General features: G+C 49.7%; 5 protein-coding genes across 5 annotated transcripts; 1 reads left to right on the top strand and 4 right to left on the bottom strand.

The window, feature by feature from the left end:
- Window positions 1–292: 292 nt before the first annotated feature.
- Window positions 293–1391, bottom strand: yth1 (cleavage polyadenylation factor RNA-binding subunit YTH1). Its single transcript, XM_744938.2, has one exon. The coding sequence runs from the start codon at window positions 1199–1201 to the stop codon at window positions 437–439; it is 765 nt and encodes a 254-aa protein (XP_750031.1). The 5' UTR covers window positions 1202–1391; the 3' UTR covers window positions 293–436.
- A 190-nt stretch (window positions 1392–1581) lies between these two features.
- On the top strand, window positions 1582–5231 carry AFUA_1G02800 (glycoside hydrolase family 18 protein). The gene is made up of 5 exons (XM_744936.3): window positions 1582–2977; window positions 3029–3639; window positions 3726–3750; window positions 3856–4090; window positions 4143–5231. The coding sequence occupies exons 2-5, from the start codon at window positions 3449–3451 to the stop codon at window positions 4805–4807; spliced, it is 1116 nt and encodes a 371-aa protein (XP_750029.2). The 5' UTR covers window positions 1582–2977; window positions 3029–3448; the 3' UTR covers window positions 4808–5231.
- A 137-nt stretch (window positions 5232–5368) lies between these two features.
- On the bottom strand, window positions 5369–7286 carry AFUA_1G02780 (asparaginase ahrA). Its single transcript, XM_744935.2, has 2 exons — window positions 5845–7286; window positions 5369–5782 (listed from the first exon to the last, which is right to left on the bottom strand). Exons 1-2 carry the CDS (start codon window positions 6724–6726, stop codon window positions 5525–5527), a joined length of 1140 nt encoding a protein of 379 aa, XP_750028.1. The 5' UTR covers window positions 6727–7286; the 3' UTR covers window positions 5369–5524.
- A 532-nt stretch (window positions 7287–7818) lies between these two features.
- Window positions 7819–8985, bottom strand: AFUA_1G02770 (DUF3712 domain-containing protein; the record flags this gene model as incomplete). Its single annotated transcript, XM_744934.2, has 4 exons — window positions 7819–8106; window positions 8154–8278; window positions 8342–8757; window positions 8828–8985. 4 exons carry the CDS (start codon window positions 8983–8985, stop codon window positions 7819–7821), a joined length of 987 nt encoding a protein of 328 aa, XP_750027.2.
- Window positions 8986–10341: 1356 nt separating this feature from the next.
- AFUA_1G02760 (tetratricopeptide repeat protein) lies at window positions 10342–16049 on the bottom strand. Its single transcript, XM_744933.2, has 3 exons — window positions 14353–16049; window positions 11976–14235; window positions 10342–11918 (listed from the first exon to the last, which is right to left on the bottom strand). The coding sequence occupies exons 2-3, from the start codon at window positions 14090–14092 to the stop codon at window positions 11765–11767; spliced, it is 2271 nt and encodes a 756-aa protein (XP_750026.1). The 5' UTR covers window positions 14093–14235; window positions 14353–16049; the 3' UTR covers window positions 10342–11764.
- Between the last annotated feature and the right edge of the window lie 94 nt (window positions 16050–16143).

The raw sequence follows: 16143 nt of genomic DNA, 5'->3' as shown, positions 1-16143 counted from the left end.
GAGTGCATTGCTGAATGATTCCTCAATAAGGCTTTATCAAGGATGCCGATCATGAAGCTGATGATAAGCGGAAAGACATGAGATCATGTTGCAATTAATCGTCGTCCAGCTAGTCATGATGTCATACATTAAACTTTTGATCTCCCTTGTCCGTACTCGAAGAAGTCAACCATGCTAAAACAAACGCGAAAAAGCTTCCGGTATTATTTTCCTACGGTGGTGGTTTTAACCTACCACATCCGGGCAGAAGAGGGCACAACATCCCTTCAGAAACTCTCCTACATTGACACCATGAGCACATTTGTCATTAAACATCTTTTATAACTTCAAATGGGTATCTTAGCGACCTGTAAAAGCTTCTAAACTATGTGAAACCAGCCAAACTTCCATAAGAGCCGTACATAAACCCCCCATGCCTGATACGGGCAGCCTGATTCTACCCCCGTCCACGTCCTCGATATCGGCCACGCATGAACCCACCTCCACGGCCACGCTCGCTCCTCCATTCTCGTTCCCTTTCCTTCTCTCTCTCCTGCTCCTCTCGGATGAGAGCCCTTTCGCGCTCCAATTCCTCCTCGGTCTTTTCAACTCTCATCGTAGGTTTTGGGAGATTCTCTGACCAGCGCGGATGAGCATCGGGACACGCTTTACCCTCCGGACAGAATCCCGCTAAGTAGTATTTGCAAAGCCGCCGCCGAACATGTCGCTTGGAGCACAAGGGGCCCAGCTCGCAGAAGCCCTGATCGTAGTTCTCGCAGGGCGGCAATCGCGCTTGTTCGCGCACGTGCTGGTATAGACAATCATCGCCGTTGGGACAGTAGCCTGATCGCGAGAAGGACTGGCACTCCGGCATGCGGCGGAGGTTGTATTCATGAAGATATTCGCACTTGAGACCTTTCTTGCAAAGCCCCTTGAGGAAGTGTTTGCAGACTAGAGAGCCATGGGTTGTAGAAGGCGCCAGCCCGGACGCTGTTGTTGTTGACGTTGTTACCCGCGAGGGTGTGGGATGCCGATCTGGGCAGGCCGGTCCTAAGGGGCAATGCCCTTCACTGTAGGCTTTGCAGACGGGTACATCGCTCGCGAGTCCAAAACCGAAGCTTTTGCGGAGGAAGGGAGTGAAGGAAAAGTTGTTGAAGCTCGGATCTCGGGAGCTATCGGTGGATAGAATCCGTGCCGCAGCCGATTTGACGTCTGCTGTCATGGTGGATTATAGCTCGGATGATATGAAATCCAATAAGTATTCGGCGGGTTTCACCAGGCTCGTTGGCCACGGTATGCGTTCAAGAAATCCTGCTCCTAATATGACTGTCCAGTCTTGATAGTCAACTTGACGTTAAGTCCTGTGGTGGTCGTCAAAATGACCGTACGGGAGATGAGTTGGTAGAATTCAGTAGTTGTAGAAGTGAAATAGCTAAGGTAGTCAAGGATAATCAGATTACAGAGAACTTTAATGCCTGAGGCATAAAACTAACTAGTACTAATACAGAAGGCGGTGGCAAATTATATTACTAAAGTCGGGCCAAACTCGCGACGGACATGAGTTGACTAACCTCAAGTCAAGAACAATAATAGTCTATTCATCTTTGCTATGCTGATGCATCAACAATGTAACACTGTATGGTATAGTCTCGTGGTTTTCGCTGTGAAACAAAGACACTGTTGACCTCTACCCCGTTCTGAGGAGGAGAAACAGCCAATGGATAACTGATAACCCACAATTGTCCCGTGGGAGACAATTTCCCCCTGTATATGGTAAGTGCGAAGTCATGATGGGTATCTACAAGGCTCATATGTAGGGCACAAGGGGTAATCATTTACCCAAAAGTCTGTGCTATATCCGGCCAGAAATACAGTACCTCGGCCATTGCAACCTTATTAATTGGTTGGTCCTAGGAGAAGACAGGAACCTTCTACGTCTCAACCTCAGTCGCTTCAGGACACATGTAGAATCTCCTTTCCTTACTAGTTCCAAGATCAATCAATCATCTCGGCTCTTCTCTTCAATGAGGGTGTCGCCTGGCAGTCTGCTGACAAAGTATCATGGAGTGGCCCCCACAGAACACACTGCCAAATTTGCTCCGCCATCTCTTCTTCTTGCAAGCATCTTGAGAATATAATACATGGCCTTTCTATCAGTATAAGTTCCGTCACTGGGCTCCAATATCTGTTTATATCCAATAACAAGGATGGCTTCTGGTTGTGCTGATGGTTTGTGAGTCGCCCGAGAATCAGATCACTAGTTTGAGGCTTGTTATCGCCCCTGAGCAGCCAGAAGGAGCAAAAAGCAAACGGAGGCGGCTTATGGGAGCCAAGGACAGATGGGAACAGAATTGACATCTTTCACATGGTCTGATACTCAGTTACCTTGCCCAAAGCCACAAGCTCGAGTACCTCCAAATTTAGAAGTACGGCCCATGAACATGATGCACAGTCTTCCCCTACCAAGCTAGGATTAGCAGTACTGAGAGCGAAAATATCCCCGGGGTCCACAAATGAGGCCAGCTGAGTCTCGTGCTCTAGACAATGGGTATTGCCACCAGTAGAATATAATAATGCAATACCTGTGGTGAGGTTTTCACCAGGAGAAGCCAAAACGAGTCATCCCAGTTCTGCGGAGCTGAATCCAGCAGAAATTGACGAAGCTTTCGGGATACCCAATGATAAATCGCTCCACTAAGCTTTGATCTCTCAGGGAGCCATTGGACCCGGATCTAAAAAGGCGGGGCTAGACATGATCATCCGGGGCGTTTGGATCCTCACTAAACCGGGTCACGATGAGGATTTCCCTGTTGCCTGAGTTGCTGATTCGATGGATCAACTCAGTCTTCTAACCCTTTTCTGCACACTCTCGCCGCATTGACGCATGTCTTTGAGTCTCCTGTTGAAATTAATGTTTGCGACCGAAGGAGATTAAATGAGGGAAGTGTGGAGGTGAGGGTCGCTATGTTGCCGGCTACCTATATCCCGCAGCGTAAATGTCCGTAAGTGTCGAGTGTCGTGCTTCGCAATAGCTCTCTGACAGTCAAAGCTCTTTGGATCGGCCTCGAACATACCAGGATGGATCAAGCAAGCGATTTTGGATGCTTGGGTTTTCACTGCCATGGAGGCGCGCTGCCCATTGGGTGCCTTTTCGGCCACTGCGTCGAGGGGTTTCTCCGTCCCTGTCATCCATTAGCATTATTTGTTCAACGTAATGTGTGTGGTAGGAGTAACATGACTCTGATGGAGTTCTAACCCCGTAAAAAAGAAACAGGTCAGACCCAAAAAAGGACCTTCCACACGTGACACTGTCAACAGTTTTGGCAGCTGCTTCTTACTTCCTCAGTTGCAAATATTCAGCCTCACTTTGAATGGGTTTCTCTGTTCCTGTGAAATCCTTTTCAGCCTCTTCGTCGATTTGCGAGAATACCTACAGATTCGGCGGAATCCTGCCGAGCTTCCTCGCATCATGTTCTCCGGATCCATCTTCCCCCACTGGCGTCGTAAGGCGGCACAACGATCCAACAATTTCAGCAGCTCGTATGAAGTCCCGTTCTTCATGAACGCTGCCTACTATGCGAATTGGAGGATCTATCGGAAACAGCCTCCCTCGTCCTTGAGATTGGGATTTATATCTCATATCTTTTATGCATTTGCTTGGTACTAGTCATACACACAGCCGAAGCGATTAATCGCCTGGTCTAGGTAGATACAAATGTTAACAATCATGTCTTTCTTTCTTTTAGGGTCAAAGAAGACGGCACAGTTTATGTGAATTCCCAACCCGGACTTGATATTTTTTTTTCTGCTGCCCTTTATTATTTCCCTCTTCTGTCCATCATTTGTTCTTACCCCGCTGACAGATTGGTTGTGCAGTTGAGCGATGAATGGGCTGACTCTCAGATGCCCGTCGACGGCACTAATGGCTGCCTCCGGGCATTCACACAACTCAAAACACAATATTCGAAGCTGAAGGTTATTCTCTCAGTCGGAGGAGGAGGCAAGGGAAGTGAGAATTTTGCTGCTGTAGCGGGAAGTCAAAGCAGTCTGGAGACCTTTGTACGGACCGCGAAGGGACTCGTAGATGAGTTTGGACTCGATGGGATTGATAGTATGTAGTACCGTACGTTCGAGCTGCTTAGGTTGATGCTGACGACTTGCAGTCGATTGGGAGCACCCTTCAACCCCCGCCGAGGGTTCAGATTATGTCCGTCTTCTCGCGCGGTTGCGTGAAGTCCTACCCTCACCGCGGTATGTGCTGGCCACCTGCCTTCCAGCTGGTGAGTGGGCCCTGCGAAATATAGATCTGTGCAAGGCACAGAACTATGTCGACCTGATCAACATCATGGCGTATGATTTCTCCGGGCCGTGGACCAGCGAAACAGGACACCAGGCACAGCTGTATAGCCCATCTCGAGACCCAACGGGGGGCATCTCGTGTCAGTCGGCCATCGCGTATGTCATCGCGCAAGGCGTCAACCCCAAGAAGATTCTACTCGGGATCCCAGCGTATGGTCGCTCGTTCCTAGGCAGTAATCACATCGGTCAGCGTTACAGTGGTTGTGGAGGGGAGGATGGTGTCTTTGACTACTGCGACCTACCGCGGCCCGGTGCAAAAGAGTATTACGATGAAAAGTCCGGCGCTGCCTGGTGTGTTGGCGGCGACGGTGGGTTTGTCACATACGACACCCCGGAGACGGTGCAACAAAAGGCCAAATTTGCGACAAAGACAAAACTGGGCGGTCTATTTTATTGGCACATCGGAGGTGATGCAAGAGGACCTCGTAGCCTGATCGAGACAGGGTATAAGACCTTGCATGATATGTGATCGTGGGATATCCAACTCAGTCGGAGGCGGTTTGGACGTTCGTGTGTGCAACATCAGCGAGGAATTGAAAACTGGCGGAGGGGAAAAACGGGAGGCATCGTCTGTTTTATATTGCCACGTAGCAAGAGTTGAAGTTCATTCCGATATAAAAATTATTAAGTTGATATCCCTTCCTATTTATTTATACGGTCAACAATCCCTGTCCATAGGTGGGCAGTTAGCCGATAACAAAAGTAGACGGTCAGAATTCATCCGTGCGTCGATCGTCCATGCGATTACGGCCCTCCCATCTTATTCGTCTCGTCGGAGTCTTATCTCCAGCAGCAGCAGATAGATCTGATCCTGACCCCGATCCTGACGACTAGCGCAATATGAAGTATCCTAGTACTCTGGAGGGTATGACCTATGACCAACAGCGCCCAGGCGGCTGATTGTCCACCCGCGAAGGTACGGTGTGCACCGTACAATGAGGATATCTGCACAGATATGGCGTGATAAACTACACCACCTCTAGTATATTTGAGAAACACTCATTCCAGGTCTGATTGGACGTCACCTTTGCTCCATAAGGGGGGGTATCTGACGTGATCATCTAGCGTATTATTAAAAGCGATGAGTCTATAAACTTATTTCTATGAGCCATAGCCGTGGCTATGAAAACTTGTCTAAGAAGTCTATGAAAACCACAAATGCCACCCAAAACAAGGAAGGACATAATCAAGCAACCCCGTTCTTCGCGAACGCCTCTTTGATCTCCTTGAATCCCTTATCCTCAGCAAGCAGCAGACCGAGCAGGATGCGCGCTTTCTGCGGGTTCAGGAAGCCGCTCTCAATTGTGGTCTCGCTGTCTGTGATGGCGACTTCGCCGTTGCCGGTGCGAGTGCTGAGGACGACAGGGAGGGAGTGCGTGGATGCGATGTCGTCGATGGCATCGTAGTAGCCACTTGAGACGCTTCCTGCGCCGGAGCCGGCGATCTGGATTAGGTTCAATTTCAGCGGTTGATCCGGTGAGGGCTTTAGAAAGGGGCTGGACTTACGACGATGCCTTTCGCGCCGTTGTCGACGGCGTCGTAGAGCGTATCGTTTTGCATATCCTGGTACGAGTAGAGGATGTCGACTCTGGGGATGGAGGCGACGTTGCGCACGTCGAAAGTGGTCTTACCGGTGGGCATGACGGGCGGGTAAAAGAAGTACGGCTTGTTGGAGATGATGGCGCCGAGGTTGCCCATCTCGACGGCCTTGAAGGTGTCCATGGTGTTGGCGTTTGTCTTGGAGACGTAGTACGCGGACACAATGCGGTCGTTCATGACGACCAGCGCACCACGGTTGCGCGCAGTGGGGTGCGCGGCGACGGTCACGGCCTGGAGGAGGTTGAACGGGCCGTCGGCGGAGATGGCGGTTGCGGGCCGCATGGCGCCGACGACGACGATGGGCTTGCCGCAGTTGACTGTAGCGTCGAGGAAGAAGGCCGTCTCCTCGAGCGTGTCGGTGCCGTGCGTGATGACGGCGCCGCTCATGGTGGGGTCGTCGCAGACGACCTCGTTGATGGTCCTGGCCATGTGGAGCAGAAGGGAAGACGTCACGTCGGGGCTGCCGACATTGGCGACCTGGATGCCGGCCACGTTAGCAACGTCTAGCATCTCAGGGACGGCATCCATGAGCTGCTGGATGCCGATCGCGCCGGCCGTGTAGCCTGTTGTGGCGGTGTTGTCGTTGCTGGAGCCGGCAATGGTACCGCCGGTTGCGAGGATGGTGACATTAGGGAGCGTCGTGTTCATCTGGGTGAAGTTCAAGCCATGCGAGTTGGTGAAGACATATGTACTGTTTGGGCTGGTTGCTCGGGGGTAGACAAACGGAGAGGCATTCCCAACGGCTATCATAGCCGCGAGTGTGATGATTTTGAAGCTGAGTTTGGTCATCTTTGCGATCTGACGAGGCGAACTGCTCTGCTTTCGAGGGAGTGAAATCGCTGTACACGCCAGGCAACGGTATCAACAAAGTATCGTAGGGCATCCATCCTTAAATAGTTATCTCGTCATCATTTAGCCGTCGACGGCACGACAAACCATAAACTAAGACATTGTCCCAGCTCACGATTGCCATGATAAGGAGGTATCGTTGCGATACTGCTGAGATCTCGTAATGAGAATCAATATCGATTGGAGTCATTTCAAAGGCCATGTGGGATCGACTCCAAATTCTGCTTGGCATGGGGCATTTATCTGCAAAGAGGAGTTCTGGAACTTAACCTCGATGCAGGAACCAGGATAACAGCTCTCCATTCTGTGAGTAATTGGCTTCTTTGCCAAGAGGCAGCCGTTATCCATCAGCGATAAGTGCTGGAGATTGGAGAAACATCGGAGAATTCATTGCATTGGCACTACTGATAAGATCGTCGCATGGATGATTTCTCGGATTTCTCGAATCTCTCAACGGAAAGCGTCCGAACGATGCCGATAGACGATGTGGCGCCCTTATGAGTCTTATCTATGTAGAATAGAAGAGAAGGTCCAGCCTGTGGTTGAATACTTCTGGCGGTGGAGTCACCTGACCAGACGCCTTATCGTCTCAGGCACAACCATGGATTATCCGCAGCTAATTGCATTTGTCTTTGGAACAATCACCAGTAATTTGGCCTATTTTGATATGTCGAGGTCCTATCTCCTTTGCTCTCACGGTTCACTTGATTGGTCCAAAGCTGGCTACAAAAACCTCCCGTCGGAGTCAATCTCCGAAGTGATGGTAGGTCACGGAACAGCACGGGAAGATAAGGCATCATATATATTTGAGTCTGTCTCTGTCGGCGATCACTACCACATGGTCAACAAAATGAGTCAAGAAAGAAGATGTGCAACAGTAAGTGGAATGAATCCATCCAATCGTCATCACATTAGCATATATGTATCAACACTGGATTGTACATGAGCCTCGTAAGGCAAGAAGTGAAAAGAAAAGCCCAGTGGTATATCTATCCACCGGCAGGGATATCTCTCAACATCGTCACAAATCGATTAGGTTAGCAACTTAGCAAGGTCCAAGGTCACTTCAAGTGTGTTCGAGGCCAGGGCCTCGCTAAAGTACGGGATGGCTTGGCCGTTGTAGACACTCGAGTTGGTCGAGCTTCCCGAGATCGACACAGGGAGACCGTTGGGGTACTTGTCGAAGAATGGTGCAATTGCCGACAGTTTGACGGCGGTTGTCATCGGCAGGGTGTTGTTGCCAGGAACCAGCTTCAGGTCGTTTAGGTATGAGGTACCAATGGAGGTTCCTTCGCAAGAGAGGTCGAGAGTGACATTACCCTAGGTCAATCAGTCGACGCTACAATTCAGGACAGAAAGCAACATACCATGCTGATGGTCATCGGAGATGGGTTGGGGATATACACGGTTCCACCAAAATTGGCGCCATTCGCCGACTTACCAGACAAGGCATGCATTTCCGTAATGGCGAAACCTTCGAGCTTGTTGAGAGCTAGAGTTTGCATAATCAGCTGTGTCCGAACGCCATGAGTCTGACCGAGCCCTGATCACTCACCCTTCATAGTAACAGTCTTGTTGTACGTCACATCGATTTTAGGCAGGCCGCCCTGCTTCAGGTCGGGCTTGCCATAGATGTTTAATTTAATCTCCTCATTCTGCATGACCGCTGTAGCAAATCCTCCAAAGGCACCCACATCGCTCAGGTCCAGGGTCTGGCTGATATGGACTACAGTGCCGTCATTGGCTTTCACCTGTGGAACCTTGACGGTTGCGAACGTTGCAGCGCCCAGCAAGCTGACAGCAGCATCGAAGGCATAGATCGTCGGATGGAACATGCTGTGCGAGCCGATGACCTGTGTCTGGTCCAAGTAGAACGAATCCGGCTTGGGGTCGGAGATGATCATCTCCTTGATTTCCAATGTGGAATCATTGATGTCGCCTTGTGCGATGTTTGGATAGCCAACATACACCCTATTGTCTTGTCAGCTCCGTGTCTTTTTTTTTTTTTTTTTTTGGGTTTATCACGCAGAGGAGAACATACAAGGGAAGGGTCACCACCAGGACGACCACAATGATCGCGATGATATGAACCCACCACCATCGCTTGTAGTGGTTGAGCACACGTCTCCCAAAGCTCGGTTTGGAAGACGGGCCTTCCACAAACCCAATTTCGGAGACTTCTGGCTTGTCGCCGGCCATTTTGGATCGCTTTGTGCTTTTTGTAGTCTGTCCGACGCTCTGACGTAGGACCGGGATGGCGTGTGGCACAAACGGTCTATCCTCGGCGCGTCAGTATGTAGAAGTGGTCGAACGAGTCAGTCGTTTAATAGTGCATACACTGTTCAAATGATTAGCATGAGTTCAGAGCCAGAACAACGTTATGGTTAATGATATACCGAGTCATGCATTAAAAACAAAGCAAGGCCGTTAAGAATTATTGCAGACAATAGGAACACAGGTAAACGAAAGGGGTCTAAAAAATTGCTTCAAAGAGAGGATCTACCTATTTTAGTTCGTCCACCGAAGGGGAAGGCGAAAAAGTAGTGAGGATGGATGGTCAAAGTCCAGAATCCAGACGACGGACCACCCAACCCCTAGGGACCTGTCAAGTGCTATATCTATGCCCACGGAGGGGCGAGGTTCTATCACATGTAGAAAAATACAAAGGAGCCAGATTCAAGCACCGCGGATCTTTTTTACCTGACGGAGATGAAATCTGACCAATATCCGGAGACTTGCACAGAAACATTTGCCCTTCCCGACTGCTTAATTTTGGATCTTGTGGAGAAAAAAAGGGGGGGGGAGGGGGAGCTAAGTGACTGGGATTTGGACGCCAGGACCCAAGGTGCGAGAGACTAGAAGAAAGATGGATACTAGACAAGCAGCGTGGCGAGAACCGTTACGGGAAACCTCGTAGATAAAATGAGATGACCTCGGCGGATGAGGGATAAGCAAGCATGAGACAGAGCCATGGCCACGATCAGGCTGATGAACAGCAGTTTATAGGTGATGCATCATGGTTTGCGTTTAGCTTTGAGAGGCATATTCCCAATCCAGCCGAGGCTGAGCGGCGTCCAAGATGGCTGATTTTCCAGGGCTCATTCCCAGGAAGCATAATCCTGGGTTGGTTCGCAGCATAGCAGTCTGGATTTGATTGGATTGGATGCGGTTGATAGTGCTGAGTCTAAACGAGGGGGCGACTTGTACTGCTGCAGGCTGGCCGGGATTAGAGGGTACTGCTCTGGTATTCGCCGTACCCTGGATGCAAGGCCGGATGTTGGTGGATGGGAGGATCCAATGCTACCTCTCGTAAAAACAGTCCAATTTCCCCATGGTCGATCCTGACTTACCTGGGGAGAGAAAGTCTCAGGAACTGATTGGACTGGAAGGCCGGGGTAGAGAGGAGAAGTGGAGCCCAGTGGGCTGGAATGATGGGAAACATGGAAGAATGGATGCAATGGGCCCAAAAAGAGCAGTCAAGACAGAAGCAACCACAAGAGACAAGTATTTTGGTTAGATTCGCGGGGGCGCAGAAGCCAGGGAGGTCGAACTAGCCAACCACCAGCGGAAGCGAGGAGATAGCGCGAGTGCGTGACCTGGGGTTACAGGCGGGAATGGCCGCTTTAGGTGATTCCTCCGTGCGCCATCCTGGATACGAGTCATCTTCCTTGGTTATAAACTTTCGGTTGGAGACTCAAACTCGCCAATTAAGAGTTTCAGAATTTTGTGATATAGAGCAACCATCAGTCATCGCAAAGGCGATGCTGATTCGACGTGAAAGGCTCCGACTCGTGAGATCGATCGACAGTCCCAAATCGCAGACCAACTACTCTGACTACCTCAGACCGTCAGTTTCATGTTAGTAAGGGCTATGGCGCCATAATCCTGAAGGTTTGTTACATACTAAAAGATAAAAAATAATTGCATTAGCCACACCTGAGACGATGATCTACACAGTACTTAAACGATCAACCTACCTAAGGTAGGATGCCCCTGCTGATGACGGGGGTTTCGAGTCATCCAAAAGTCGCCAATCACCTACAGCTCTCTCTGTTTCCAGCATTCTAGCAGTCCAGTTCTATTAAATGGCTCGGAAAGGACAGCCTTGAGTACGAGGGCAAAGATGCCAATCAAAACTGCTGTGTGACCGTACGAGGAGATAAAACCAAGGCGCTACATCGCCTTCCGCGATTCCAGCCTATCCTGCGCTTATATAGCTTAGTTGATAACTGTTGAAAGATATAAATCAAGTCGCTACACTGTTCAAAATGTCGCAAGACGTTCCAGAACTGGGCGGCCAAGGCACCTGTACTGCGAAACATTTCAATTGAGTATCATGAGGATCATCAGGTATAAACTGTGCCAGAATATACATCGCCAGCTGAGAGAAGAAGGAAGAATAAAGAATAAAGAAAGAGAAAGGCACGAATTGTTGGAAGAAAGATAGAAATAGATGGAGAAAAAAAAAGGTGATGGAAGGGAACAGCATCACACAGTGATTAGAAATTATGGGTATCCAAGAAAGCCAGAGGCAAAGCTCACAAAGCAGCCAAATGGTCATTGGCAGATCTCGCAGCACCCGCGCCAGAGTCGACTGAGGCAGCGGACAAAAATACTGCTCGAACCTCAATAATGAACAGGAGAATGGAAGAGATGGTTGATGAAGTGGGGGGAAAAAAGAAAGAAAGAAAAGGAACAAGAAAAAGAAGGGAAAGGCAGAAAGATAAAAGTGAACAAAGTGATAAGCATCACGAGCATTAGCTCTAGATGTACATTCGCACGAATTCAAGAATAGGCTTCAACTCAGAGTGGTGGTAGTGTATCTTGTTGCTGAGCTGCAATAGTCGAATAGGGCAAAGCGCGAAAATAAACAGAAGAACGAGGGGTGTGAAGAAGATAGAGAGAAAATGCACAAGGAGTGATAGCAAAGGCTTTTCTGATTCCTGACAAATGGTGGGCAACGACAAGTGCACAATGTTCAAGCTTCAGCTGCTAGAGACTTTTTGCGATGGAAAAGACTGCGAGTTCGGGACTTGCTGCGGGCGTTCTTCTCAGGCGTTCCACCCTGTCGACCTCGGCCACGCGAACGAGGGGCGGATTCGTCATCCGACTTGTACTTGTCCTTGTAAATCCTATGAGTGCGCATTAGTATCATCGATCGATCTATCTAGTGTCCGATCCCGGCTTACCAGCTGTTCCCAACCATGCTGATCCCCTTCGCTTCCGCCTGGCGATAGAACTTGGCCGCTTTCTTCATGTCCTTCTTGCAGCCGATACCTTCAGCGTAGCAAAATCCAGCCTCTGCTAGAGCGTCCGCATCACCCCACTGACCTGCAATCTCGAAGCAGCGCAAAGCCAGAGATTTGTCCTGTTCGATACCCCATCCGTTCAGATGGCTCACGCCAAGCTCGTAGATACTGAGGGCAAACTGCGCACGATAGGCCTTTTGCATCTCCTTTGCTCGCTGAGGTATAGTGCCATTCGAATCGTCCATCAGCTCGAGTCCCACACAATCGACGGCTTTACGGAGCCATTGCACGCCTTCTCGTTGGTTTGGTCGCATACCCCAGCCATGGCGGCATGCCAGAGCATAGAGAAGCATCCCAGTGGGGTGATTTTGCTTGGCAGCAATCCGCAGATGATAAGTAGATTCTTTTAGAGATCCTTTCTCGTGGCATTCAATCCCCTTGGCCACATGTTCTTCTGCGGTGATTATACCAGATGATGAGGCTGCCCTGCCCGTCTGCGGTCGAATCGTAGAGGCGGAGTCCGCAGAAGAAGTCGTATCCTCCTTATCTTCTTTGTTCGAAGTTGTCAATCCTGGTGGAGGCGCCACCGCCTTCTGTTTCTCAACAGATGGAGGCTCTACCTGGTCAACTTCAGGTTCAGGCGTGGCCTCAGCCCCCTGAGAGCGCAGGCCGGGTTCGTTCGCCGAAGGCGTCGGTCCGGTTGTTGTTGGAGTACCGCACATTGAATGCGCCCTTTGTGAATACATGGACTGTGAGTATACTGACTCATGTCCTGAGGGCGGCGGAGATGGGGTCCGAGAGGGCCTCAGATGCGCTTCCGTACTGGCAGGAGGTGGGCTTTCGAATAGCGGCTCTTTCCACTCAAAGTTTGGAGTCTGCAGACCGGAGAACACAACAGAGTCTCTGGAGACCTTGCGACCCCGAGGAAGTGAATACTTGGTGTAGATATATGAAGACACTGCGGACGACGGCTCCTCATGCGCATGGTTGGCTAGGTCCGATTGTGTAGGCACAATAATGGGACTAGGCTTATGCTGGCGATGCATCGTGCTCGGTTGGTTCGTTTGGTCCATACCACCAATGCTGACTGGCGCAGAAAGGGATGTGCTGGACCTACTCAAGGGACGCGAGAAGTTGAACGACGGTCGGGGAAGATAGCCCGTAGTATTTGACGTCTCCGAACTCAAGGATGGGGACCGAGGGTGTGAGCGGGGATTGGCCGACATTGGCGAGTACGGCAGCGACATGGCGCTGCAGGACGATAGCTTACGCGGTTTTGAAAAGGTCGACCCTGCGTTCGAGCTGCTATAGTCGTCATCGGAACTTTCCGGCTGCGTGGTTCTGGAGCTGGTGGATGGCCGTGACAGAGGAGAAGGAGGCGGTGCCAGGCTGCGTGGGACATTGAGTCGAGAAGCAGAATCAGTCGATGAATTGCGAGATGGCGCAGCGATGGCAAGGCCAACAGAGGAGACAGGGCTGGAGGGACCGGAAGCATAGAACCGTGGAGGCGCCTCCGGCGCACTGCCCGTAGACATATCTTCGTCAGGAGATTCAGCACGCGGGACTCCAAAAGTATCTGGTTCTGTAGAAAGCGACGGAGGTCCTTCAGTCGGCGTGGCCTCTTCGTCATCCTCGGCGAAGCCATCCTCGCTGGCAAGAAACGAAACAGCACTAATGCGAGGGTGCTCGGACTGTGGACGAAACTTCGGCTCCTCAACCTCCGGATTGTTCTTCTGAGTAGGACGTCTTGCAAGTTCCCCGCCTCTTCCACCTTGAGAGTTGTGAGAATCGCCGGATGATGGGGCCCGAAAGTAGCCTGGTCGACCTTGTGACAAAGATCGTGCGACGCTGGAAGGGGGCAATCTGCTCATGCGCCTTTCTCCCCGTTTCGACTCTTCTAATTGCCGGGCCAGAAGCCGACCCTGAGCAGCGAATGCATCAAGAGGGGAGAGCGCAGGAGGAATTTCGCCGTCAAAATGTTCAATGCGCGGCGAGGGGCTCCGGAGGGCATCGTAAGATTGGGAGCGGGTTTCACCAAACTGCGGCCGGGAGGCCATGGTTGAGGACAAGGGCTTCAAGGCGTTGGAATCCGAGATAAGGAGATATTCTTCTGTATAGAGGAATATGTTCCATTCAGTTCATCTATCCGGAGTCGCTGTAATACTTCGTGAATGCAACTTTTCGCATTGGTGAGGGTTCTCTGTCGAAATCGAAGGTTAGATGAGGCGCGCATAAAACTGTGAAAAGGGCCCTAAGACCAAGAAGAAAGGAAGAGATGCGGGAGCATATAATAAAATGAGAGAGGAGGAAGAATTACAGGAGATAAAAAGGAAGGGCGATCCTGTGAGGATGACGAGTACAGTGAAAGGAGCGCAGCAGACCAGGCTTAGTTGGATGGTGATACTAATTCCTGTGAAGGTTCAATGAATGACAGGGTAGTTGGAAAATTGAAGATGAAGTCCAGAAAATAAACAAAAACAATGAAAGAGATCAAAGAGTTGAAATGTGCCACAAATCAAGAAGAGCAGCGATGATCAAGCATCGCGACTCCGAGAAAGCGACTGGGATGTCTAGCCAGATGATTGATGGCGGACGTCGAGGAGGGAGAGGGAATAGGCTTCCTAGGTACAGAGTAGTCGTAGGGAACCTAACAAGCTAACTATTGTGTACTTAGATGATACCTCGATGGGTCCCAAACACAACCCATGGGATATTTCGACCATTCAACTCGACGCCCTGACGATCACTAAACGAAACGAGGGGCGGTAGCAGAGTGGGTTTAAAAGGGAAAAACTGACAGTCAGTCTGGGCATTCTCCACGCGGAGCGATGCTTGTATTCGACGCGTTTCCGGACTGTATGCTGTTCTGTACGTAATCAGATTTCAAATTGTCTTGGCTCAATACCCACACTGAGCGTACCATTCAGATTGCCAAGCCAGAAAATGTCTGAAGAGAAAACACATACACTTACATTATTTACATGACAAGCATGGAATAACCGTCATGTTCTTACTGCTAGAGTCAGGGGCTGCATTACGGAGTACATGGCTTTGCATCTAATATGGCCATCACGATTACATCAATCCATTCGTTGAATCCCAAGAGAGACTATGTCTCTGAAGTCAGTACGCGAACAACTATTTTTTTTAAATTGAGATGGTGATCTAGACTACCAAGCTTCCAGAACAACAGTCGAATTCTTCCCAACATACGATGATCATCCCTTTTGATGTCTCTTGAAACTTCCCATCGGCAAATCATACCACAGGGTCGATGTTCAGGCCTTGGCCTTACCAAGGATAGACAGTCTCGTAGTCTGGTTCGTCGTGACTCGAGACCCGAAAGTGGGGAAGTTGTCTCTATATATAACTCTTTTTGAATCATCGCCCGAGCCCCTGTGCCATGGGTATAACCGACCGAGACCAACAATTCTTCGCTCCAAAACACAGAATTAGGATCTTGAATCATAGGCGCCTTGGTTCTATCAAGACTCTACTGCCAGATTGAAATGGACTTTGTTATGGTTATTGTTGTGCTCTGAAGCTATTTAAATGGGGTACCCCATAATAAGTCTGCTGCCTTTTATTACCACCTGAGACATTTATCAAGTGCAGCGTTGCAATAATGACTATTGACTTCTTATTGGTGTAATTCCTGACTTAGTCCTGCCAGATGTTGTCTAAATAGACTCGAGTTTTCCTATTGAGTGTGTAGTATTCACTAGTTGTACTCGTATAGTTACTTCAACTCCGGCCTTGATCTTCTAGTCTTCAAGACTTCAATAATCGTACAGTAGAAACACCAGAATATATCCGTTAGGATAATATAAACTAGCATCGATATTAGCCGTATATTGTAATAGGTCATATTTTGGCCTATCGTATCAACATACTTCTGGCATAATCTCATGGGTGGCAGGATAGATTTCACTTTGGCCTAATAGGGTAGAAGGATCTATAATTTTTCTATTTACCTATAATATTAGGAATACAACAGACAGTCCAGGCTCCACAGGGCCAGACACCTTCCATCATCTCAGTGCTCTGTGATCGCTAGGGCTTTGCCACTCTCTTCCGCCGTTACCCTTTAGCCTAGATCCTTTAGTAT

Source organism: Aspergillus fumigatus, chromosome 1 (genome assembly GCF_000002655.1).
Source record: "Aspergillus fumigatus Af293 chromosome 1, whole genome shotgun sequence".
NCBI lineage: Eukaryota > Fungi > Ascomycota > Eurotiomycetes > Eurotiales > Aspergillaceae > Aspergillus > Aspergillus fumigatus.
The sequence above is the reverse complement of the archived record's forward strand: the minus strand, read 5'-3'. Positions and strand labels throughout refer to the sequence as shown.